Source organism: Solanum lycopersicum, chromosome 7 (genome assembly GCF_036512215.1).
Source record: "Solanum lycopersicum chromosome 7, SLM_r2.1".
Lineage (NCBI taxonomy): Eukaryota > Viridiplantae > Streptophyta > Magnoliopsida > Solanales > Solanaceae > Solanum > Solanum lycopersicum.
In genome coordinates this window covers 4,370,524-4,395,137 of record NC_090806.1, presented here as the reverse complement: position 1 = coordinate 4,395,137, position 24,614 = coordinate 4,370,524, and the positions used below count along the sequence as shown (strand labels likewise).

At 34.4% G+C, this 24,614-nt stretch overlaps 4 protein-coding genes across 6 annotated transcripts; 2 read left to right on the top strand and 2 right to left on the bottom strand.

The window, feature by feature from the left end:
* The first annotated feature begins 512 nt into the window (after positions 1-512).
* Positions 513-1,631, top strand: LOC101245073 (uncharacterized). Its single transcript, XM_069286800.1, has one exon. The coding sequence runs from the start codon at positions 513-515 to the stop codon at positions 1,629-1,631; it is 1,119 nt and encodes a 372-aa protein (XP_069142901.1).
* Positions 1,632-3,164: 1,533 nt separating this feature from the next.
* Positions 3,165-6,052, bottom strand: LOC101260356 (putative clathrin assembly protein At2g25430). 2 transcript variants are annotated; one of them, XM_026031871.2, is made up of 2 exons: positions 5,921-6,052; positions 3,165-5,311 (listed from the first exon to the last, which is right to left on the bottom strand). In XM_026031871.2, the coding sequence occupies exon 2, from the start codon at positions 5,261-5,263 to the stop codon at positions 3,419-3,421; it is 1,845 nt and encodes a 614-aa protein (XP_025887656.2). In that variant the 5' UTR covers positions 5,264-5,311; positions 5,921-6,052; the 3' UTR covers positions 3,165-3,418. The 2 variants fall into 2 exon arrangements, with proteins under 2 accessions (XP_025887656.2, XP_025887657.2); XM_026031872.2 differs by having other exon boundaries at positions 3,165-5,301; positions 5,921-6,047.
* Positions 6,053-9,715: 3,663 nt separating this feature from the next.
* On the top strand, positions 9,716-14,855 carry LOC101244783 (BRAP2 RING ZnF UBP domain-containing protein 1). The gene is made up of 11 exons (XM_004242722.5): positions 9,716-10,412; positions 10,908-11,016; positions 11,179-11,293; positions 12,299-12,396; positions 12,737-12,843; positions 12,961-13,210; positions 13,380-13,433; positions 13,659-13,802; positions 13,913-13,977; positions 14,249-14,303; positions 14,388-14,855. Exons 1-11 carry the CDS (start codon positions 10,030-10,032, stop codon positions 14,541-14,543), a joined length of 1,536 nt encoding a protein of 511 aa, XP_004242770.3. The 5' UTR covers positions 9,716-10,029; the 3' UTR covers positions 14,544-14,855.
* Positions 14,856-15,926: 1,071 nt separating this feature from the next.
* LOC101244499 (topless-related protein 4-like) lies at positions 15,927-23,822 on the bottom strand. Of its 2 annotated transcripts, none has more exons than XM_004242721.5 (26): positions 23,657-23,822; positions 23,315-23,401; positions 22,816-22,995; positions 22,598-22,711; positions 22,318-22,476; positions 22,009-22,198; positions 21,806-21,932; positions 21,493-21,608; positions 21,168-21,336; positions 20,931-21,040; positions 20,754-20,823; positions 20,507-20,580; positions 20,321-20,416; positions 20,106-20,201; positions 19,689-19,816; positions 19,360-19,594; positions 19,123-19,287; positions 18,942-19,025; positions 18,682-18,828; positions 18,393-18,503; positions 18,138-18,317; positions 17,813-17,941; positions 17,614-17,709; positions 16,925-17,113; positions 16,587-16,753; positions 15,927-16,460 (listed from the first exon to the last, which is right to left on the bottom strand). In XM_004242721.5, the coding sequence occupies exons 2-26, from the start codon at positions 23,392-23,394 to the stop codon at positions 16,265-16,267; spliced, it is 3,408 nt and encodes a 1,135-aa protein (XP_004242769.2). In that variant the 5' UTR covers positions 23,395-23,401; positions 23,657-23,822; the 3' UTR covers positions 15,927-16,264. The 2 variants fall into 2 exon arrangements, with proteins under 2 accessions (XP_004242769.2, XP_010323294.2); XM_010324992.4 differs by having other exon boundaries at positions 21,493-21,605.
* Positions 23,823-24,614: the final 792 nt, after the last annotated feature.

Sequence of the window (24,614 nt, the reverse complement as noted above, 5' to 3'; positions counted from 1 at the left end):
CCATTTTCGTTATTGCATGAGGCTCTTCGAAGACTTGTACGCCGTGTCACGTCTAGGATGTAGGCTGGAACGTGTGACCTTTAGATTTAAAAACTATTGCCGGCATGTCACTATGATTTATTTGTAGAGCCACCATCAATTTTGGTACCAAAAATGCAAAATTTTTATTTTATTTTTTATTTTATCTCTTTTCTGAAATAAATGAAAATGAATTTAAAAAAAAAAATTTAATCCCGATTGAATGCAGTGAGCTAAGTAATATGTATATTTTAAGTTCTTGAGAAATGATTGTTAGACTGCGATATAGTACGAATAAAAATGAACGGAAATCGTAACAATAAATTAAGATGTGAAAGAAATTGAATTCCTGTGATTACTCGTTGCCATGAATAAAGGGCGAAAAAATCATTATTCATTTTCTTTCTCGAATCTCATCCACCACCCCCTAACTTCGACTACAGGCTGTTCATCATCTCCGTCACACGGATGATGGCAGCATCGTAGAAGAAACTATGGACCAAACACCAACTCCTTCATCAACCATAACTGCAGATTCTTCCCTCTCATCTCAACCTCTTCATTCTTCTTCCCCAAACAACAACAACAACAATCATATTCTGGAAATCACCCTCATTTCTGCTCAAGATCTATCTCCCGTCTGTAAATCCCTTCGCACCTACGCGTTAGCTTGGGTTAATCCCAATCGTAAACGCACAACTCGTATTGATAATCATGGTCACAATAACCCCAATTGGAATGACAAGTTCTCTTTTCGCGTAGACGATGAATTCCTCATCTCCGATTCATCAGCTATCCATGTTGAAATCTATACTGTTTCATGGTTTCGTGATATTCTTGTAGGTACTGTTAAAGTTATCCTCAACAATCTCGTAAATCCTTTCGAAAACACCAGCAATTCGAGTAAGAAATTTGTAGCTCTTCAAATACGTCGACCTTCTGGTAACCCACAAGGAATACTCAATATGGGTGTTTCGCTAATCGACAAATCGAAACGGAGCATGCCGTTGTTCAGTGAAATTACACCATTGTCGATGGATCATAGAGATATTTTAGACAGGAAAATAAATTATATCAATGCTCAAGATGAAATGATCAACAATAACCACAACGATACAGATGAGAAACTGCAAATTACCAACAAAGTTCAGATCTGGCAATCACATAACCTAGCTTATTCCGAGATCAACAATGGAGAATTTCCAAATCAAGCAGGGTCGATAGTAAACGGCTCAGAACTATGCTCTGACATTGGTCCGTCTGCATCCATTGTGGCAGCGGAGACTGCAAAGAAATTGCAGCCAATGCTGCCACAACGGGTAGCATCAAATAGGGAAAATGAAGACGGAGAGAGCTCGATATTGGGGGAGTTGACAGCAGAGGAAGCATACGCGAAAGGATTGGAAGAAACTAAACGAGGAAGAGGAGGACATACACGAGACGGAGGATTGTATTCGTGTTTTGGAAATGCATATTGTTTCGAGTTCACAATTGTATGTGGAGCGGGCAATAATAACAATAACAATAACGATAACAATAATCAAGGGAATCGCAGAGTTAATAACAGTAATAGTAGTACTGGCAAGAGCAGAAAGAAAACAAATTCTGCTTAAATATTAAATGTACGTGCCCCTTTTTGTATACTAAACTATACTATGAAATAAGGTGTAACAAGTAAATAGCCTAAAAAGTGAACATATTGCTAAAACAAAAAATGCAATTAATATCATATTTGTTCATGTCCTCTCTAAGACTCATTTTATTGTAGTCTAATATCACACATTGTATTGGTACGGCATGAATGAAGTGGACGCTTGCCTTTGAAGTCTTGTGTGATAAAAAACTAGCGTCAAAATTCAAAGGTAAGTTCTATAAAATGGTGGTTAGACCGGTATTGTTGTTTGGGGGAGAAGTTTTAGCTGGTCAGAGATTCTCATGTACAAAAGATGCATGTTGCAGAGATAAAGATGTTGAGGTGGATGTATGTCATACTAGGAGCAGCAATAAGATTAGAAATGAGGATGATATGAAGGATAAGATGGGAGTGGGATCTGTGGTAGACAAGACGAAGGAAACGAGACTGAGATGGTTTGGACATGTTGAGAGGAGATGTGTAGATGCATCAGTGAAGAGGTGTGATTGATTGGTTATAGAAGGTAAGAGAGGCACAGGTAGAACGAAGAAGTATTGGGGAAAGGTGATAAGACAAGATATGACAATATGTTGTTTATTGTGTTTTGATTATCACAATACGTTATTGTTTTTTGGCTCCTTTCTGATAGACTTTGCACTGTTTCCTTGTTAATTGTTATATTTTCTTCATCTTCTTCTTTGTTGCACTAGAGTTGAGGGTCTTTAAAAAAATAATATGTCTACCTTCACGAGTTAGTGATAAAGTCTATGAATATTTCACCCTCCCAAAGCCTCACTTGTGGGATTTCACGGAATATGTCATTGTTGTGGTTGTTGTCATCATTAAAATCAATAATAACCTGCATCTGCCCTTGGGTGGGAGTAGTACTTGTTTGAAACAAAACAATTTGAAGAACTGATAAAAATTGTAATCATGAGTTTTAACTTCTCTTCTATAATTGCAGCACCAGTATTTTCGTTTGTTTTATACTCCAATCTAGAAAAGGTCCCTTTTCTATATTTCCAATTCAGCCACAAGCAAAACGTGTTTTGATCGATCATCATAATAGACATGATGAAAAACGTGTTTGATCGATCATAGTAAACTACCGGTCTTCCCTGTCTCATGTATGTGCTTGAGTCATCCCTGTCTCGTGTTAGCAAGATTAATGTGCTTGAGTCGTCCCTGTCTCATGTTATTAACCAGCGCGCTATGTGCTAGAGGATCATATGCAATTGGAGAGTTCAATGTCATATATCCCAACAAGGTTTACAAATAGGGATGCATATATATTTGTTTCAGTGTTTGTACTTGTCTTCAAAATGATCAATGATACATACAAGACCTTCCCCTTCAGATGGATGGACCAACCTATTCTTGATATGATATCTTCATCATCAATATAATTGGTCTTCATTCAAGCTATATCTTTATTTCCAACTTTTTTCAAGTTAAAGTCACCATCTTTATAAGTAAAGTTGCACATAATCAAAACCAGTTAAACATTTTTCAATTTTCAGCAATCAAACTTTGGCTAAAAATGTTGAAATGGAAATTTCAACAGGTTGATACATCTAAAAAAGTTACTTATTGTATGGCTATCTCCATATTCTTTTTTTCAACTCACTCTCACAAAAACGTCAGAATACACAGCTTAGAGGTGTTGCAGAGGAGCTGATAACAGATTCCATGAGTGATAATATTGTAGCATAATAAAAGAGAACTGCAATGTAGCAAAAGTGCCACATGTATCGCGAGAGGCGAGATTCAGAGGGGAGTGAAGTAATAACCTGCTGGCTGTCCCATCTCATAGGGCATTGATGGTTGCATTCCAGCACCATAGTAGCCCGGGGTAGCTCCTGCAAGTCTGGACAAACCCATTTGACCTTGCATCCCGTTGCTTGCGTATTGCTGCCACAGCTGTTGTTCCTGCATTAACAAATGTTGTTTCCTCTCCTGTTCTGCCATTTGGACGTAAGAAGGAGGTGGCACGGCAAGGGAAGCGGCAAATGGATCTTGGTTCCCTACTGGTTGGACTGTTCCATCGGGGGCAGGTAACGCAAGCATAGGTGTTGCAGTCTTTCCAACTCCAGGCAATGCTACACTGCTGGCACTCCCACCAGTCACCTGAGTATTGCTCACGTGCTGCCTCACGGTTCCCTGATCGTACATCCCGTTTAACAAAAGTGAATCAAAACCACCTGCTAAATCAGCCGTCTGCTTTGACAAATTACTGGCGGTTTCTACCAATGCTAACTCCCAGTCAGCTTTGCCAATCTCAGCAGCTGGTGTCTGCCAAGCTGAAGTTACTTGTCCGGTCTCTCCATCAGACGGGAATGCTTCCCAGGAGCCATTCCCCTTCGCTACAGGCCCAGAAAACAGAGCTAATGCCATTTTATTGCCCTCGCCATCAGCTGTCACTCCATCATCCTTCAAATTCACCAAGTCTTCAGTTACCTGCTGAGCATGTGGCCTTGGCTGTGGTACAGATTGAGGAGGAGCAGGAGGAGGAGGTGTGTGATTCTCGGGTGGTGGGAGAGCTTTAATTTCGTTCATGTCTGGTGCTTTCTCCTCTATAACTGCTGATGCACTCTCCACCCTATTTATCTCGGGGCTCCTTGGCCTATTTGCCCTCTCTCTCAAGAATCCCTCAAGTGTGCCCAAAAGCTTATCAGTGATGACTTGCACTTCTGGGAACTCGGATGATCTTGCAATCCCAACATCCTTGCACCAATTGTAAGTGCCCACAAGCTCATCGATCATCTTTGCTGCACTAACATAAGCATCAAAAGTCTTGACACAATCAGCATACTCCATCTCTGCGAATCGATCCAACAAAATCTGTAATACCTCACAAATATCAGCATAAAGCTTGAAGCTCTCATTCACAAGAGAATATAATGTCGCCAGCACCATCCTACTATTCTTGGCTGCACCAGTCGGTCTACAAGCCAAGAACCTATCAAGAAGCTGAAGCAATTGATTCAACCTCTCTAAAACCTTCTCAGGCTTCATTTCTCTGACTGGCGTCGCGCCACTTTTCTCTTCCCTTCCAGCAGACTCATCAGGCTCATTAGAGAACCTCTTTCTCCTATCCATCCCATTTCCCTCGGACCGATACTGACCATAACCATCAACGTCATTCAACTTCCTACCATAAGTAGAAAATTCAAGCTTCTGATCTAAATAAATGGCATAAGTCCTAACAAATCCAGAATGATCCCAGGAATTAGAGTGTGCTTCATCACGAAAACCAGACATATTCAAAACCCTCATCCCTCTCCGACTTGCATACATGATCTCTTGACCAAGTACAGGGTCTCCATCAGTTAATAGCCTATGCACAAGCACTAAGGCCTTCAACGCCACAACCCAATCATGGGTTTTGCTTAACCTCTTTGACACTGCAAAAACAAAAGCACTAACATACCCTCGAGAATTAGAGGTCAAGTGCAAAATCTCCCTAATATATTTCTCATCTGCTGGATCATTATCATGAGTGGTTGCTTTCACCACCAATACTTCAAGGTCCGGCGCAACATTGCCGGTCACTTTAGCTAGGCTTATACTAGTTTGATCTTTCACTGCACCAATTGCCTTCCTAATACTCATGGCCACCACAATTATCTAATCCAACAACAACTTGGTGCCTTTAATCACCTTTCACAAAAACAAAAAAAAAAATCCTTTAATCTAACTAGAATTGGTTACAACTAGAATTAAAAAAAAATAAAAAGTAAAATGCATCTCGTTGAAGCGTGACATCTCATCTAAAAGTTTAAGTTGCACAAGAGAACATATTATTAACACAATTATAAGCCTCATTCTTTATAGGCCAACAATGTGAAAATTCTTCTACTTTTTTTTTTTCTTATATCAATCATCTAATCTGTGAATACGAAAAGTATTACAAAAACTCTTATAATTAAAAATCTTTTGAAGGTATGAAAAAATCGTTTGATTCTACATATCCTGAAGAAAAACAACAATAACAACATACCCTGTATCCCGATTCTCTCATAAAAATGGAAAACATTGTAACTACATTTAACAAACAAACATTTAAAAAAAAATCTAAAACCCTTTTTTCAGTTAATCACAAAAAAAAATGAATAGATCCGAGTCAAAGCCGGCAATGATGAAACTTTCAAATAATCTTTAAGTAGATATCAGCAAATACAAAACGTCATCAATCGTTAAAACTAAAATTACTGAACACCCAGATGAAATCACATTAAAAATTGATAGACAATGGCAAAAAACTCATACCCTTTTCAGAATTTCACCCAAATTTTGATCGGAACTGATCGATTGTTTGCCGCCGGCGATTTTTTTTTTTTTTTTTTTTGCGGAAAATCCAATTATACCAAAATCGATGTGTATATATATATATATATATATATATATATATATATATATATATATATATATAAATATAGAACTGAGAGAGAAGAGAATTGTAGAGAAAAAAATTGAAGACGCGTAGAGAGAAAGAGAAGAGACAGTAATGGCTAAAGTGAGAGACTTTTTGTGTATATACAGTCAGTCTCAGAACTCAATGTTTTTGACATATTCATTCATTCATTTAAATACAATTTTTCAAAATATATGTTTTGGGTTACTCAACATATTATATTTGATAGTCGTATAAAATTAAATACGTAGATATTTGTGATATAATACACATAAGATATCACATAGAATTTGTATTATCATGTAAAAGTATCTGTTTACTTGAGTTCTGTATGAGTTTTAACTGTTTGATTGTGCACACACTAAATTCAATTAAAAAGCGTATTTATGTATTGTGTTTATATTAAATTAAGGATGAAGTTATAGTTGGCAAAAAAGTGATCAACAGGAGTGTGCAAAAATTGAATCGATCAATAAATCGAATTGAAAAAATGTTATTGGGTTATTGTGTTTTTCGTTGGTTTATAAAAAAAATTATTGGGTTATTGGTTTGATATCGATTTTTATTATTGATTTATTGGGTAAATCGATAACCCCCAATAAAACGATAATAATTTACTACTTTACCCTTTCTAAAATACTATATATTAATAATTTAATATATTACTAGATGCTATAACTTATTAAATTTTTAGTACTCTACCAACTTCATACTACGTTGGCAATCGTAGCTTTTTTATTTTTAGTGTTAGTTTTATTCTTGTTGGTATAATTGTATGTTTGTAGCTTTTTCAACTTTGTAAAAGTCTCAAATTTGATTAACATATGAAATATCATATTATATTTTGCCGGTGAAATTTAATAGCCTTCGTACTATATTTTTTTATTGACGCAATTTCTCATTATATTTCTTGTTTCACTATATCAAAACATTAAGGGAACTGAGAAGTCATATAATATTTTACTAATTTCTTTTATTAAATCAAAAATTGAATCAATAATAATAAAAAATTGATAAATCAATAAAAAATATATTTTTAATTTGTTATTAAATCAACATATTTAAAAATAAAAATCAATAAACCAAATTAATATTACATAAAATCAAACCAAAACAGACCAACCAATTGCACCCCTATCATAATAAAATACTTACAATATAAAATCATAACTGGCAAAAGGTATTTTTTTCAAAAATCATACTTCTATAAAATGATAAATTACAATAGTCCGACAGTAATTAGTGAACATTTTTCATCAAAAAATTATAACTTTAATACTTAAACGATCTATAAAGGTGTTATACTTAATTCGCTCCATTTTGTCATTAGAGGAATGCTAGATGATCAAAAAATTTAGCCAGAATATGATCAAAAAATTTTAAAAATTATATTATCTTTTTAATTTTAAAGTAATTGATCTTTTTTGATTTCTTAGTAAAAAATATTAAAGATAAAAGGAAAAAAATTGAAAATAAAATTACATAGAAAAAAATCTCTTTCTGGCCAAAAAGATTTTTTTTATTTATTGTTTACCCCTCCTTATAAAGTTAATAAATATTTTTTAAGAAAAGTTTATTTATACTTACCTCTTCAATAAATATACAAATACTCTATCAATATTAATTGTTTTTTATTAATATTAGAGGTGAAGTAGGAAAAAACTAATTAATACTATTTGAATTTTCAAAAATAACAAAAACAAATATTTTGGTCAATTATTCTTAAAAATCTTGAAAACTAAAAAGGTACAGATAAAATATGATTTTCTTAATCCCAAAACCAAACATTCCCTAAACATACTATAAAATGCAGAATTATAATTTATAAGCTAGTGTTATTAGTCCAAAGTTGTTATTCCTACTTTGAATATTCAACTTTGTATTAAATTCTTATTGTTACTTTCATGGGAAAATAAAATTGTTATTGTTTCTTTTCTTTTTATTGTATTTTCCTTAACTTGAAATGAGGAAAAAAAACAAGAATATAATAATAAACCTTAATTGAAAATTTTTCCTAAAGATTATTGTATTTAGTGTTTGTTTCATCAATTTGTTATTGTTTGTAATGGAATATTATGGCGACTAATAAGAATATTTACTGCAATTACAAATAAGTTTCCTTTTAATCACAATTTATGTGATACATCATTTTTGTTAATCCCAAATCTGAAAATATATATTATAATTCTTTATTTTTTTTACCCCTTTCTATCATTTTTCACATTTTTGTTATTTGGTGATCATTCGAACAACTACTTTTTATTTATATTAATATTATTATACTTCTTTATTTTATAGATAAATAATTTATTTTTTTATTTTAATTATATTTATAACCACTTAAATTTCTGTAACGAAAAATACCAACAAAAAAAAAAATATTTTTCTTAAGAGAGAAGGGAAGTGTTATACACAACTCACAAGTATATCATATCTTATCAAGTAAGATACACTTGATAAAATATATTTTTCCTTAAGAGAGAAGGGAAGTGTTATATACACAAGTGTATCATACCAAAAATATTATTTTTCGTTGAGATTGAACTTTTTTTAGTTATATTAATTGCCAATTTTGTCAAACGTGTAGGGTGGGGGGTGGGGGTGGGGGTGGGGTGTCTCCAAACTCAATTATATTATTATTAGATATGAAAGTAATAACATAAATTTAACATAATATACATGTATTTAGATGGTGGAATAATTAATCATTATAGTAAAAATTGTAAATTACACAAACAAAGGGATGAAAAAAAACGCTTCTAATTTACTAAAACTCAAATATACTTGATCAAATAACTCAATAATATAATTAAACTTTACAAATACTTAAAAGATAAAAAATATCTTTTAATTCAAAAATAAATAAATACTTATAGGATTAAGAGAAATTTTTAACGGTATCACGTTTCCTATCTCTTAAGAATAAGATTTCATTTAGAGGAAGTATATAATATTTTTTTTTCATTTAATTTTTTTTTAAAAACCGAACATTAAGATAAGTTTCTTCATTCTTTAAAGTTTAAGCAATATAATAGCCTTTTTTTTAAAATCACCATTTATACTAAGATATTTTACTTACACTTTCATCTTCGTTATACTTAAATAATTAAATGCTGACATATATCATTCTAAATTGTAATTATTAATTCCGTTCGAATTTTAATGAAAAGTCCTTTAACAAACTTTGTTATAAAATCTATTGCAATATTTATTTAACTTCTTTTTATAGTAGTGTTTTATGTGTGTTTAAGTATTAAAATTGTCTTCTCTCTTGCTTTGCCTTAAGGATTAAGCAAATACAATATTTTTATTTAAAACTTTCTCCATAATCTTAATAATTAATGTCGTGTTTAAAGTAATCTTTTATAACCACACTCTAAAAATAAAAAGTTATGGATACTTAAAAGAGAGAGAAGAAATTTCCATATCTTGTCTCTCTTATTTTAGTTTTATATATAATATTGTTAATTTTGATTGCTTTAATCGCATTTCATTATTTTGAAATTGAATTTCACATTCTTACTCTAAAATAATAATAATAAAATATTATCTATCAGTTTAATTCCCAAAAAAATAATAAAATGCATATCTTCTAAATAGTACTAGTTTATATATAAATAGATATAAATAATAAGAGAAAAGCACATTTCTCTTTTTTAATTATTAAAAATATATATTGATACAATTTGAAAAATTTGATCTTATTACTATCAAAATAAATAACATTAACTATTACTTCATAAATTGTCGCGGAATAGTAAATAAGACGGAAAAGTTGTTGAGTTTTAAATTGCTATTCGAAAATAATTATCAAGTTGAAATCGTTAATATATATTTATATTACGTGCGAAAAATTGATTTTGCAAGTCACTTATAATTCTTTTTAGTTTATATGTAATTTTTTTTTAAAAAAAAAATAACAATTTTACAAAAAAAAATTATATATATTTTTTTATTTTTGCAAATGAGAATGGAAGAGTATTTAAGGAATATAATTCCCAATTTAAACAGCTTACCAAAGAACGCCATGTTTACCCTCCAAATCCACACCGTCGACTCTCCACAACCAATTCCGACCACCATCGCCACCACTTCCTCCGCCGTACACGGCCCAAACCCTAACAGTGACCTTAGCAGCAGCAGCGGGAGCTTACATCTATCGGAACTTAGAGGAATCGCTCATCTCTTCCGCCACCTTCCCTCTTCCACTTCCACCACTATTTCCAACCCTATTTCCCGCACCACCACCGTCTTCATTGTCGCTGCTCCGAATTACCTCTCACCTGATGATTTCCTTCTCTTCTGTGGAACTCATCTTGCCGATTTCACACATGTTATGTTCCTTAAGTAAGTTTGAAACACAGCTGGATCCTGGAATTAAACTTTATGTTTAGAATTCTGTTGTAGTTTTGTAGTTATGTGTTCATATCTACTATCTGATGTTATTTTAGTGAATTTCTACGCATAAATTTATGCTACATGTTGAAAATGTTGACTTTTTGTTGTGGAGGATACGGATTAGGATAGAAGGTAAGTAGGTAGGAGTATATTATCTTGTTATCCGTCCATACCTGTAGTTATAGCATAGCTACTGTAGTTTCTTGTCCTTCGGTTTCTGTTACTATATGTTGTTTCCTGTACTTCTGTTGTAGGACTATATTGGATATGTTGTTGAAATTATTGGCTTCAGATCCATATCTGTGGGTTTTAAAGGTTATATATATGGTTGAGTGAGAGTCTTAACATTTCACGAAAGTAGTGGTGTCAGAGGGACACTGCATTTTCTGGCTTGAAATTGTTTGTAAATTTGTTTATGTTGAATTTTAATACTGAATGTTTCAGGAATGATGGAATAGAACATAGTTACAGTGTGTTGATCAATATTGTTAATCAGTTGGCTGCTGATGGGTTTTACTGTAGCTTCAATGGGAAAAGGTTTAAGCCTACAGAGGTATCTAACTGCTGCTGCTGCTGTTATTATGATCACTATCATTACTAGTATTAGTTATTACCAATAGTATTAGAGTTCGTTATTGCTTTTATCTTTTTGGCTATGAATGCGTTTTTTTGGATTTTATTAGACTCATTCTGAAAAGGGTGTGCAATTTTTTAGGTTGAGGTTTGCCATATATACTTTATTCAATCAGTGGCGTATGAAGAGTCGGCATATATTACAAGTACACCTCCTGTTGGTTATACTGAATTGCCAACATGTCCAGTGTGTCTTGGTGAGTAACTTGGCTTTCCTGAATTTTTGTATAAATTTGAAAACGTTTAGCACAACAACTATATCTCAATACCAAAGTAGTTGAGGTCAGGTTTATGAATCCTCAATATCCATTCTACTTTGTTTGGACGTGATTCATTTAATGACCTAATACTTGGAACAAAGTAAGGATTCTCTAGAACTGTAGTGTAAATGTCACACATATCCTTTTCTTCAACAACTGTGTTATCTTGCGCCTTGACTAATTCCACGAGTACCTGCTATCTTCCACCAATACGGACAAATGTGAAGAGAACATCTAGCGTTTTTTGTCTCCACTGGAATGTGACATGAGAACCGCGTGGTACTCCACCCACCTGAGTATCCTTCATTTCGTACAATCTCTAAGCAAATTTTAGAGACTGTTGTTGAATGCCAGACCTAAAGTAAAATGTGGCTACTAAGCTTTTGTAACTATTATGCATCTACTTGATGCCTGGAATAGAACTAATTACTTCATCAAAAAAAAAAAAGTAAAATGTGTCGATAATGACTAACTTTAATTCTAGCTAGTTGGTATTGTTATGGAGACAACAGGTACCTTGATTCAGTTTGTTTATCACTAAGTCTGCATAAAATCCAATAAATTTTAGGTATTTTGAGATAACTCTTCGCCCAGTTATTTTAGATCCATCTCTTCCCCGTTTAACACCTTCAATCATCACAATGTCGTACTTGAAGACTAGTGCATTTGGAGGTGTATGTTGGAGTAGATCATAACAGAAGTATCTCAAATGACTCTCATACTTTTTCTCTTCTATATGCACTATTTGACTTGTTAATGTGGTTATTTCTTATTTATCGATATCATGTATGACCATGCATCTATTCTAGCATGTGCATTAATACTTATGGTTTTTGTAATTATATGTTGGAAAAATTTCACATAATATTTTCTACATTTTAACAGTCTTTTTTTCTACATTTTGGCATGGAAAACTTACACAATTCATGTTGGGAATTTCAGAAAGATTGGACCAAGATACAAGTGGAATACAGAGTACACTTTGTGACCATTCCTTTCAGTGCTCTTGTGTCTCAAAGTGGACCTATTTGGCATGCCAAGTTAGTATGCTTGTCTAATTTCTCCCCATTACTCTCATTTACACTGATGAAATTAAGTGCTTTGTCAATATTTATGAAAAGTCATGCATATGAGGTCTAAATAAGATCAGATTTTCTACTACTAAGTTTCATGCACGCACTTCAGTTGAGGAGTGAGTACTTATGGGTGAATTTGAGATTTTTTCATGTTAAAACTGTCTTATGTGCACTTTGAGTTATATTGTTATGGTTATACTTTTATCTGTTTATTTGTTTTTCATTTTTATTTGCAAATAACGTTCTTGCCTAATTTGTTTGTTTCTGTATGTGTTCACTGACAATATTTTACTGTCTATTGTAGGTGTGTCGACTTTGTCAACAGCAAGATGAGAAGCCTGCTTGTTCAGAGTGTGGAACAATGAAGAATCTTTGTGTTTGTCTGATATGTGGTTTTGTAGGGTGTGGAAGGTACATAATACATTCCCCCTTTAACCATCCTATTAGTTAACTTAACAAGTTGCTATTGTGACTTGATGGTGTTAAAACATGTCTGACCAGCCCTTCTTTGACCTGTTCTTTTCATAGATATGAGAAAAAACATGCAATTAAACACTGGATGGATGCAGCACATCACTATTCACTTGAATTGGAAACCCAGCAAATCTGGGATTATGTAGGGGACAAGTATGTCCACCGATTGAATCAATCAAAAGGTGATAGCAAGTTGGTTACTGTTAATTCCCAATGTACTGCAACTGAGGGAGAATGTACTACTTGTGGCGATGATGAGGATTCAAGTTTTAGTGGTGCCCTTTTCAGCAGCAAAGTTGATTCGGTATTTTTTTCTTTGTTCTCTCATATCATTCTTTTTTCACAACGACTTTTTGACATTCTTTAGGATCGTTCATAATTGGAAATTTCCTGTCCTCTCCTTAGTTTTTTTTTTTTTCTTATCATCTGTCATATCTCGAAGCCAATTAAGTTATTGTTTTACCTAAATGTAGATTGTAGATGAGTACAACAATCTTCTTGCTAGTCAGCTGGAAACTCAAAGACAGGTAAGCAAAACTTAAACCTCCTTTCATTCTGTTGTTCAGCCCTTGCATTTTTTTCATCTCAGAAGAAGTGATATCCTGGCCTGCTGTAACCTCTACTTAATTTCTCTGTGGCAGCAAGTGTGGTAGCAGTTTCCACTATGCATGCATTTTAGCCAGAATCTACGCTTGTTAAAAGAGTGAAAAGTTCCTTTCAGTTTATTAATAGTTTTTACTTGTGTTCCTCAGCATTATGAATCTCTACTAGCTGAGGCGAAGAGTGGAAAAGAGAGCTCAATATCCAGAGCAGTGGAGAAGGCAGTTTTCTCAAAGTTGAATGACTTGCAGGCTAAGATAGAAATGTATACAGAGGAGACGAAGTCCATTGCAGAGGTAGGGACCGATCAAGAAAAGTTTCCGTGCACAAACTTCCTGGATCTTTTCCGCACCTTATTTCCACTTTTATGTAAATAACTTTTTGATTAATTACCTTTTGTTTTTAGAGGAATCAAGTGCTTTTGAAAAACCAAGAGCTTTTGCAGACAAAGTATAAAGAAACAGCAGAAAGGTACATTTACTTTATCTGGCTTATGTTAGCTTTACACGGTCATCAGTAAGACTCGCTGGAGCTCAAAATATCTGCATTTTGTTACATTCTCCATTAATTTATTTTGATGCTAGTCAATTTGGATTTTGGTGATACCAATAGGTCCGGCTCAATTGATTTGTACCGGTCTTTTTCTTCACTTTCACGTCATTATGCACTAAACCTGTGGTGGTTTAACTAAACTAGACACAGCTATGTGACTAAAGTTGTAAATACATTTACCTGTGCTTAGGGAAAGGTTATTACTCAAATCGAAGGATGAGAATAAACTGGACCTCAAGGAGCAGGTACTTCCATTGCATTCCTTTTGGCTTGTCCGATTTTGCTCTTTCCCGTTTAATAAAGCTGAGTTTTCTTCTTGATTTTCGTAGATACGGGACTTAAAAGTTTATGTTGAAGCCCAGAAGAAACTTTCGAACATGGGAATTTCAGATGGGAAAGGAGGAACTGTACTATCTGTAGAACCCAACAAGCAATCTTCCAGCAATTCTCGAAGGCGAGGGAAGCTAGGTCGAAGACGGAACTAGTAGCACTTTGACAAAGTGAGACTTGTTCAAGTGTTTGAGCACCTCCACCATCTTCCGGTAGGTTGAGGGTTTTGAGTCACCCTCTACTAGAAGGATAAGTGGAAACACTATTGATCATCCTACGGGTGGAAAACGAAATAGAACTAGTAGGAATTAGTCATCTTCTGCTCTTGTATTATATACTACTAATAAGTTTTGAGCATTGTACATGGAAGAGTCTAATTCTGTGTTGGCACTTTGTAAATGGATTATTCTTCTTCACAAATTTCATACAATCTAAACAACAGTTTCTTGACAGTTTTCACCAGAAAAGCAAAGCTTCGTTGACTCGATCAAGTAGTTTCGGAATATTCAATAATTTGATATATAATAGTAATGATAATTAAAAAGAACTGGCATTGTGGAGGAAGGCAGTGTTTGAATTGGCGGGTGCGTATAGGCTTAGGGTAATTGATGTAATTAGGATTTTCACTGGAGGGATTCAAATTATAAAGAAATTAACGTATTAAGAAGCTGAGGGTGTTAAATATTTACTATATACATTAAAAAAATAAGTTTGACATATAATGTTAAATATTATACGTTAAAATGATAAATTTAACGTATAATGTAATTTTACGATAAAGAAGTTCCGAATGAATCCTCCCTAGCTTCACCCCTAAACACACATTTGGCTCCATACGACTCTCTCTACCAACAACCATCGATTCCAAATGTAGGTGGGTACATTTTTTACTTGGTACTGGTGAAACGTAAGCCTTGAGACATAGGGTTTATGAATCTTTAATTTCTTAATATGTGTTTTAATAAAATAGCCCAGTAACACAAAAATATTGGAAGTGTTAAAGTCATCACTTGAAAGATATTATCAAACTACACATAGTACCTTCCTAAAATCTGTGATACAATATATAAATTTCAAGGTATTTTCATAGGGATGTTCAAATTATATTTAATACTGAGAATATTTTCAATTACTAATAAATTATGCAATAATATGGACCATTATTTCATATTTGAGTTACTACTCTCAATCTTCAGACGATTCATTTGTTGAAGAATTTGAGAGTCAGCATTGCTAATTAGGAAATTTGACACATGAATCAAGGTTCGTACACGCGTTGAACGTATTTAGGACGCACAATCAAACACTTGGGATGTAAGCCTAATCAAACGCTTAGGATGTAAGCCTCACACTTGAGTCTCAGCGCGTTTTGCAAGTACCGCGCCCAAAGGCAAGTCCCAAAAGAGCCTTTTGAAACAGAGCTAAAGACATACATTAAAAAGTTGTTTCTCCTTTCTGTAACATACAGAGGTACAGGTTTCATCAAAACACATCCTCAATGTAAACTTTGAGATATTCAGTAAAAAAGAAGGGAACACTTTGGAAATCATTCTTCTTTAGTAAAGCTAAAAGAAACCATTGACAAAAGCAATTGTTCATATCTCCAACTATAATTAGGATTTCCAGATTACTGATGCCAAGATACCCTCCTCTACTACTACATTTACATGTGCACGAACATTATCGGTGAACTGATGTAACCCTACTAAACAAACTCTACATGATCTAAATTCAGCTTTCTATTAACTACACTGGCTAATCTAGAAGGCTTCTCCCCTTCCAAGATAATTTTAATGGAGGGACGTTGAAAAACAACACGATGCAGCTCATACACTCGTCTTTTCAACGAAAACTGCCAGCATCTGCATCAGGTAAACTACCTTTGAGGTTGATCTGAATTTGCAGCACCTGAAGTGCTTGGCCCATTACCATTATCAGCTGGGGGCAACATTCCCCATTTACCTTCAGCCTCAAGCGGCTCAAGTACAATTACAGCACCATCGTTGAGTCCCAATGCAAACTGATTCGGGTCAGATGGATGTGCAGCGATAACAAGTGGATGCACCCTTGCACTGCAAAACCAATTTCGAAAACAACCCAAATAAAATGAGAAATACAGCTAAAGCATTCCAGATTTTTTGAGTTTTTTTTCGAACAATTTCTGGAATAAACAAAGAAAAGCAGCAGTGTTCAATCACCTTGGATTAGCGGGAAGGTACGAAGTAGGATTGATCCGACATCTCCAACGCAGTGTATAAGCACTGAGAACACCTACACTTGCATCTTCGAAACTAACAAATATAGACTGGCTATCACAAGAATATGTTGCATGTGTAATTGGCCCAGTTACTTCTCTAGGTACCCACTGTTCAAGAGGAAATTTCCAATGTCACACTTAAACTGGGCAGAATAACATAATGGAAACACACAGTAAAGAATATTGAAGTAATGGAAGTCTAATCACTGCAACTCAAGCTAATATGTATCCTTATTTTAAACTTGGGATTGGAAAAGGATTAGAGAAGGAATACGGTACCTGTTTGAGGCACTCCAGTTTAGGAGCTTCAAATATGGCTATCTGTGTTTCGTGCACTACCAACAATTGTGTCTGATCCTGGTGAAATTGTACACGAGTATCTGCTTGAGGAGCAGCCGCACGCCCAGCAGGAATCTGCAAGTATTTGCTTGTTTGCTTCTCCCAAGTATCACTGCTCCAAACACACAGCTGTAGAAACAGTATACCTCATGATGCAACCATTGCTCATACAGAACATCACAATTACACAAACTCATACTAAGGAAAAGATTTGTAAAAAATTATAATATGATTCTGGTGAAGTAGGCTGTGTTACCAAACCAAGCACTTCCTTTTGTTGAAGCACAGAAGTTAAATATATAAAACTGTCTCCCTAACAGTTTATGCTTTTATATAGGGTAATCACATATGGTATTAGAGCATGCTGAGGTTCTAGGTTCTAATATTACAGCCACCCATCAACAAAACACTTCCACATGCTTGGTCCAAAAAAGGTTTGAACTGTGAGGAGGCGTGTTGCATAAATAAAATGAAATAAATAATTAGGTAACTATTAACCAATTTCTTCTCGATCAAAACTCAACTATCAACCCCCAAATAGTTCCACACTAAACTCATTTTCCCATAATGATTAGGGCAGAATATCTAAAATTGGTTTTCATAACCAAATACATCCATATCAAATTTACCTGAGAATCTGCTCCTGCAGATATAAGCACGTTGAGAGAATTCGAAAAGGCAAGCCCAGTTATTCTTTTCTGATGTCCTTTGAGCTTTGTCTTTACCTAAGCAAAGTAATCATACTTGATGTCAACAAATTTAAACTAAATACTAAATTAGTAATATTCCAAAAATCACAAAATCAAATAAATGTCTGAATAGGTCAACCTCGTCAACTCGGACATTATATATCTGGATGGAGGAGTCATCCATTCCTATGGCAATAACATTGTTATCTTGAGGATGAAATGCCAAAAAGGTTGCTGCGGGTGGGGCGGGCATAAATGTTGTCATAGTCTGCATTTGCAACAAAAAAAATATAGAGATTAGTGGAAAGCAAAATAACTTCATGCAACTAATTCCTGATTTATAGCTTCTTAGCTGAACTGCTAGGCTGAAGCTAGAGTGCAAGTTGCTCAAAGTTTCTCTCTTTCATCCTCATATGAAACCAAATTACTTGTGGACAGCAGAATGAAAAGATACAGCATCTTACCTTAAAAGTCATCATATTGAACAATGATATTTTCCCTCCAGAAGCTGACATGACGTAGGAGTCATTCTTTGAGAGTGCAAAACACGGAACAACCTCTTCAGGATTTGTGTCATTAGTATCATTTGTCATCAGTGTCCCACTTGCAGGTTGCCACAGTTGTGGGACAATACTTGCATTAGCCTATTAGAGAATTGCACAATGAGCTGAAATGATATATATATGCAAAAGAGAGTTAAAAGTTATAAAAACCAATACCTTCCCTGTCGGGTGTCGGTCATTTCTGGGCCATTTCCAAAGTTTGTGCACAGCATTAGCAGCTAATGCCAATATAGCGTATCCTGAATTTGTATATATCAACCTTGTAACCTGAAATATCAAAAAAGGGAACTGGAAAGTATTAGAAAAGGGACTACTTTTTTCAGCTTAAATGGAAAATGACATTAGTCATTACAGATCGAGCATATGATGCAACCTCACATCTCAAAAAGAAATTGTTTACAGGCAAAAACTTTGTTCATGGTTTTAATTAAGCAATAACTCATACCCTCGGTGTTGTTGCACTGTCAGGAAGCTTCAGTGATCTGCACTGTGATGGTTCATTAATTTCAGTCGGTTTCCATATTTTAGATTTATCAACAGGCTCTTCTGCAGCTCTTGGCCTTGCATCACCTAAATTGCGACTTTCACCATTCTACCAAGAAGTTAAAATAAAGGGGCTGATCAGCAAATGGTCAAAAGTCCTAAAACATATAAGTATGAACAGCACTAAGAAAATCTCTATTTAATTAGAATAGTGTCACCAACCATGGATGTCATCGGCACTGCTCTATCTACAAAGCTTGCAGCAACAGAAGTACTAGGTGGCCCAAAACTTCCCACCATGGAGGGCTGCATACATGAAAAGCAATTTATCGACAGCCTAATATTGCACAATAATATTTTCAACATTGAAGAACAAGGAAAGTAAATGCATCAAACCAACTACCTTCACTGCAGAAGCAGAAGATACTCTAGAAGCATCAAATGGGCGATTTTCCATGGATCTTAAAAGCCTAACACCATCTGCATTTGCTAAGATTTTTAGCCCATTGTCACTCGTCGAAACAGCCAACAACATTCCTTCCTTGTTAAATCGGAGGCAAGGAGAAGCCTGGGAATTTGGTAAAATGTAAGTAAAAAAGACATAAGTGGGTTGTTAAAGAATTGGTCGACTGGCATTTACCGGTAAGCCACCGTCAGCGTCAGTAGTTGTCAGTAAGTTAACACTGTCCATTTCCCAAAATTTGATCATGAATTCATCACCAGCTGCCAAAAATCTGTTTTTGGTAGTGTCAAATTGCACTACCCCACCTGCTCGCTTCCCCAGACCACTAAATGTACGCTTTACAGCTCCTTCACTTTCATTCCATTCAACAAGATATGACTCTCCTTCTTTGTTAGTCCCACATGAAAATAACCTGCAAGCCAATATTTCATGATATACCACAAACTTTAGCCAAGGGAAAGTAATAAAATCGGATCATGCACAGTTATGGAAGTCATTATGCAAACCTTGTTCCATCAGCACTATAGGCCATTGTGGTTGATGAATGACCTGGTGCATCATAGTCAACTCTTGAACCCACGTTGTCGTATAACCACGCCTTTATTTTCCCATCAATTGCAGTTGAGAAGATAAACTGAGGAAGACAAAAAAAGGAGCGGAAGACCCAAGAAGTTATATTAAAAAATATTACTAAAGACAAGTAAATTAGATCTACACATCTAAAGAGAAGCATTTTGAATTCATAAATGCAGAACTGCCACATTATTTTTTATTTCTCCTGGTTAATGCTCTAATGCATATCAAAACCTGAAAACTGTTTCTTCAATTCATATATGAAGGAAGAAATAGTGCTCCGAAGTGGGGAAAAAATCATCTACAAGTTATAATCAATTTTCTGATAATTCAAAAGGAGCATGGTTAACCTGAATACTTTCTTTGTGATGTGGACATACTGAATAGACTGGTGCCTCATGGCCCTCAAAAGTATATTGCTTAGCCCCTGTCGCAGCATCCCACACCTGTGAACGAGAAATATTTTATCAAATACAGTGCTCATAACCAGTCAACAGAAAAAAGTGAACAGGGTGGAGGAAGTCCGACCCTAACAATCTGAGTCAAAGTGCATAACATATCAAACCTTAATAAGCCTGTCATCCCCACAGGTTACAATACAAATCTGTTTGTTAGGGTAGGAAAAGGCAAGATCGTTGACACTTCCTGAATGAGCCTCAATCTGCACGTAAGGCCCAGTCAAAGTCCATATTCATTTAGAAAAAGAAAGCAGGAGGTAAAATATTTGGAAGGATTACAAACGGCACATTACCTCAAGATGGTTTCTAAGATCATCGCCACCGTGATATGAATAGACATGCACAAGGTGCTTAGAGAATGCAACACCTAATAAAGAATCAACAGAGAGCACAAGAAGAGTTAAAGCCGATTACTGCAATTCAGTCAAAAAAAAAAAAAAATTAGCTTTCAGTAGTATGAACTACTTGAACATGCTTTATCATTCACAGAAAACTTAAGGTTCCAGGAGTTAATTTCATAATAGCATCCAGACGACATACCAAACAGAGTACCATCAGGACTCCACATTACACGGTTAACTGCTGCAGAGTACTCACTTGCCATAGATGCCTGATTGTTGTTCAGATAATAAATCGGTAACTATGAGACTTATAAACCATCCATATGACCATAAATGATAAACAAGTGTGAATGCAATCAACAAGTTCCACACATACCTGTAGAGCCACTGAACATTGTGAAAGATCCCAAATCTTGAAATTTCTGTTAGCAATCCTCTCCCTAGAACCCAATTCCCAAAGCATAACCTCTCCTGTGCCAGTACCAACTGAAAATAAAGAACCATCAGTAGCAGCCCAAAACAAATGTACAGTTGTGTACTGTAAAAGTAGATATAAAAATCAAAATGAGGGAAATGAATTAAAGAAAACCGATTTCACTGATTGGAAACTAACCAAGAAGCAAAATCTGCTGCACCGGATGAAAATCCATACTCTTGACTGATGAACCCTGATTTAGAGTCATGACAAAAGCCTTGGGCAAATCATCTGATGAGTAGGAACTTTGCGCATGGCTTTGTCCGGAGTATCCACCAGGCAAAATATTGATAGGCATATTATTTACCTGCAATCAATTAAAATAGACTCACTGTTTCTCTTAAAATACGAAAGCATCAAAGAACTTCCTAAAATATGAGCCGATTTGCAAGCAACAGTTTCTATCGTACAGCTCAGTTAAATACATACTAATGTGTAAGCAACTCAAGATAATGTAACATACTTCATCTGATACACCAAAAGGTCTTGATCTCTTTAACATGTGCTCCGAGTCAGCTGTTTGATAGTCTACTGCTGAGTTATTTGTAGGAGTCCTCGGACGTTTTAGCATAGCTGCTGCTAAATAATTAGCACATAGAAAAAGTATCAGTTTATGGTTCGCCAACTCTTAACAGGGGAGAGGGATTGAAGGAGAGGAATCAGTATTTCAGATTTGCAAATACACTCTCCACTATATTTGTCAATGAATGAGTACTCGCACTAGTATTGATGGACCTCAATAGAATCATTTCGAGGTTGTGCTATACGTACAATACCTGCTGCATTATTTGGAGTGGTAAAACCTATTGGTCCAGCAGATGCAGAAGGATGAGAGACTTGGGAAGGATTAGGCATCCACCCAGCAAGAGCATTTTGCAGAGGAGCAGGTCCTTGCTGGAAAGACTGAAAGGAACAAACTTCAATCTCTAATCATTCATGATTTACAAATGAAATTTAGCTAGTTTGCTTTTCTACTTACAGTTACACCATGAGGACCCAAAGCTTGAAAAACCCCCGGCTTTGGAACAGCTCCCATGAGTGGATGGGTTACAGGAGACGGAGCACGTGCACCATTTGGCTGTGAAGGACCACAAGAATGGTCCACAAATAAGGTCTTTATGTCAGGATTAGGCTTCGGGCTCTTGCAAAGCTGATGCTGCCAGTTCAAACTGCAAGAATATTGGGCACCTATGTGTAAGCCAACTACACTATAAATAAAAGAAGATGAAAACAAGAACCAAAACCGAAATGCTAGTATTTAAAAGTCCAATGCTCTCCAGAAATAAACCTCTGGTTGATTAACGTTCGCAGTCTTGCATTCTTCAAGGAAGGAAAGGTCAGCTTATCACGAAAAAGGGGATTTGCTTCTATCAATTTCTTGAGTTCCAGAAGCATTATACCCCTAGCAGACTTAGTATCTCCATATTTGGATAATTGCTCGTTATCCCTGAAAATCATTGCAGACAAATTCAGAACCATTTGAAAATTGACAAAGAACACATCTAAAAGATCAACAAAATAGATATGGGAGCTAAGATGGCAATCTCTGAGTTAAGTCCTTCCGTTACCTAAAGTTGTCAAGAGTCAAAAGTTGTGTTATTTCTTTGAAAAGCTCTTCATTAAACGCCGAAAACACCTTCAAGTCCTTAACTAGGATCTCAACAGCTTTAGGACGGTCATTCCTAGAAGAAAAACAAAAACAAAAACAAACTATCAGACATTTTATAAATTATTGAAACATACAACAAGCATCTACATTGAAAAATAAAATAAAAATCAGACTCACCTATCCAGAGCTTCAAGATACTTTTGCTTTCGGATCTCGAAGAAAATTTTCATGGAGTATCTATTATCATCAACCTTAGTGAACCCAGATAAGTACTTTTCCACTTCATCCCATTCTCCATTCCCCACCATTTCATCAAAATGCCTCATGTTAAAGTAAAACCCAGACTCTTGCTCCAATCTTCAACACACCAAAAACAAAAAAAAACATAAAAAAAATTATACCTCCAAACAAACAAAACCACAACAACCATTATTACAAATCACAATTTCTTCCCATTTAAATTGAGTAAAAAAATGGTATACATAAAAACAAAAAAAAAACATTTCACATACACAATTAATAAAACAAATCAATCAATTCAGCTAATTTCTCACTCAACCCACAAATTTCACAACACTTTAGATCCCCAAACCAAAAACTCAAACAATTCTTCAATCTCCCACATTTACAAAAATAAAAATAAAAAAGAGGAAAAAAATTAAAAACAAAACCCTACTTGTGAACAGCATCTTTGAATTTCTCCTCATCCAGAAACTGTAGTATCAAAAACACAAGCTCTCTACTCAGCGAAGACATCTCTCACCTGCAAAAAAAAATCAAAAATCAAAAATTCTCCAAATTCAACTCCAACCCATTAAAATTAACCCAATTCCTTACAATTCCCCCAAAACAAAAACTCCATAGATCATACACAAAACCAAAAAACCCCAATTTTTCCTCAAATTAAACTCACCTAACACCTATTTCACCTCATCCACCTACATATACGTGCATGTACATACATATCTACACACAGAAACCCCCTAAAACACACACATACACACAATACCATACATACCTTGAATGAATGAGTGAGAGACTTAACCGAAAAAAAAAAAAATAGATCCAAGGTTTTTTTGTGTCTATATATATATATGAGAGAGAAACTAGAGAGAGAAACCAAAAAAAAAGGTAGAATTTTGTTTTATGGAAGAGAGAGAAAGAGAAAAAGACCATGTGTGAGTAGGGCTAGGTGGGGAAGAGACATATAAATAGGAGAAGGAAGAGAGTGATAAGAGGGTTGAAAAAATTATGAAATAAAAGTGATAAGTTATTCAACTTATCACTGATAAGTTATTACACTTATCAGAAATTTAAGGATAAGTGAATTTACTTATAGACTTGTTTAATACGTCTCTTAAAAAAGGAAGATTTTTTTTATTTTTATTTAATTATTTTATTTATTCGGCAGAAAATGCGGGAATTTCTATGAGAGTAATTATTCAGTGCTGTCGGCCTTATTGTAGCTTTTAAGCACTCGCACCCCCTTTTTTTTACGATTTCGTTTTAATTTAATTATCTTACTTTCCTTTTTAAGTTATTTTTTAAATTTTTTTTTTTTATAATTATCATAGTTTTTTTTTTTAGTTTTACAGTAATTTTTTATTGTATTTTTTATTAGTTGACTGTAAATATATTAATAATATATGAATACATAAAATAACCAATTATACTGACTCTCGAAAAATGAATATCAAAAGGAATAAATGAAGTATTTCTTTCGTCTACTATTGTTTGTCGTGATTTTTATTTTTAGAGTCAAACTATAAGAATTTTGACTAATATTTTTTCCATCATATTGATATGCAAAAAATTATAATTTATAGTACTTTTTATATAGTTTTTGAATATCTAATTTTTTTTTTGTTTAAAATATCGAATTAATGTAATCTAATTTAATTTTGTAAATTAATTAAATTAACTTTTGAAAAGTGTAATATAACAAATAAAAGTGAATAAAGGTGTTTAATACCATT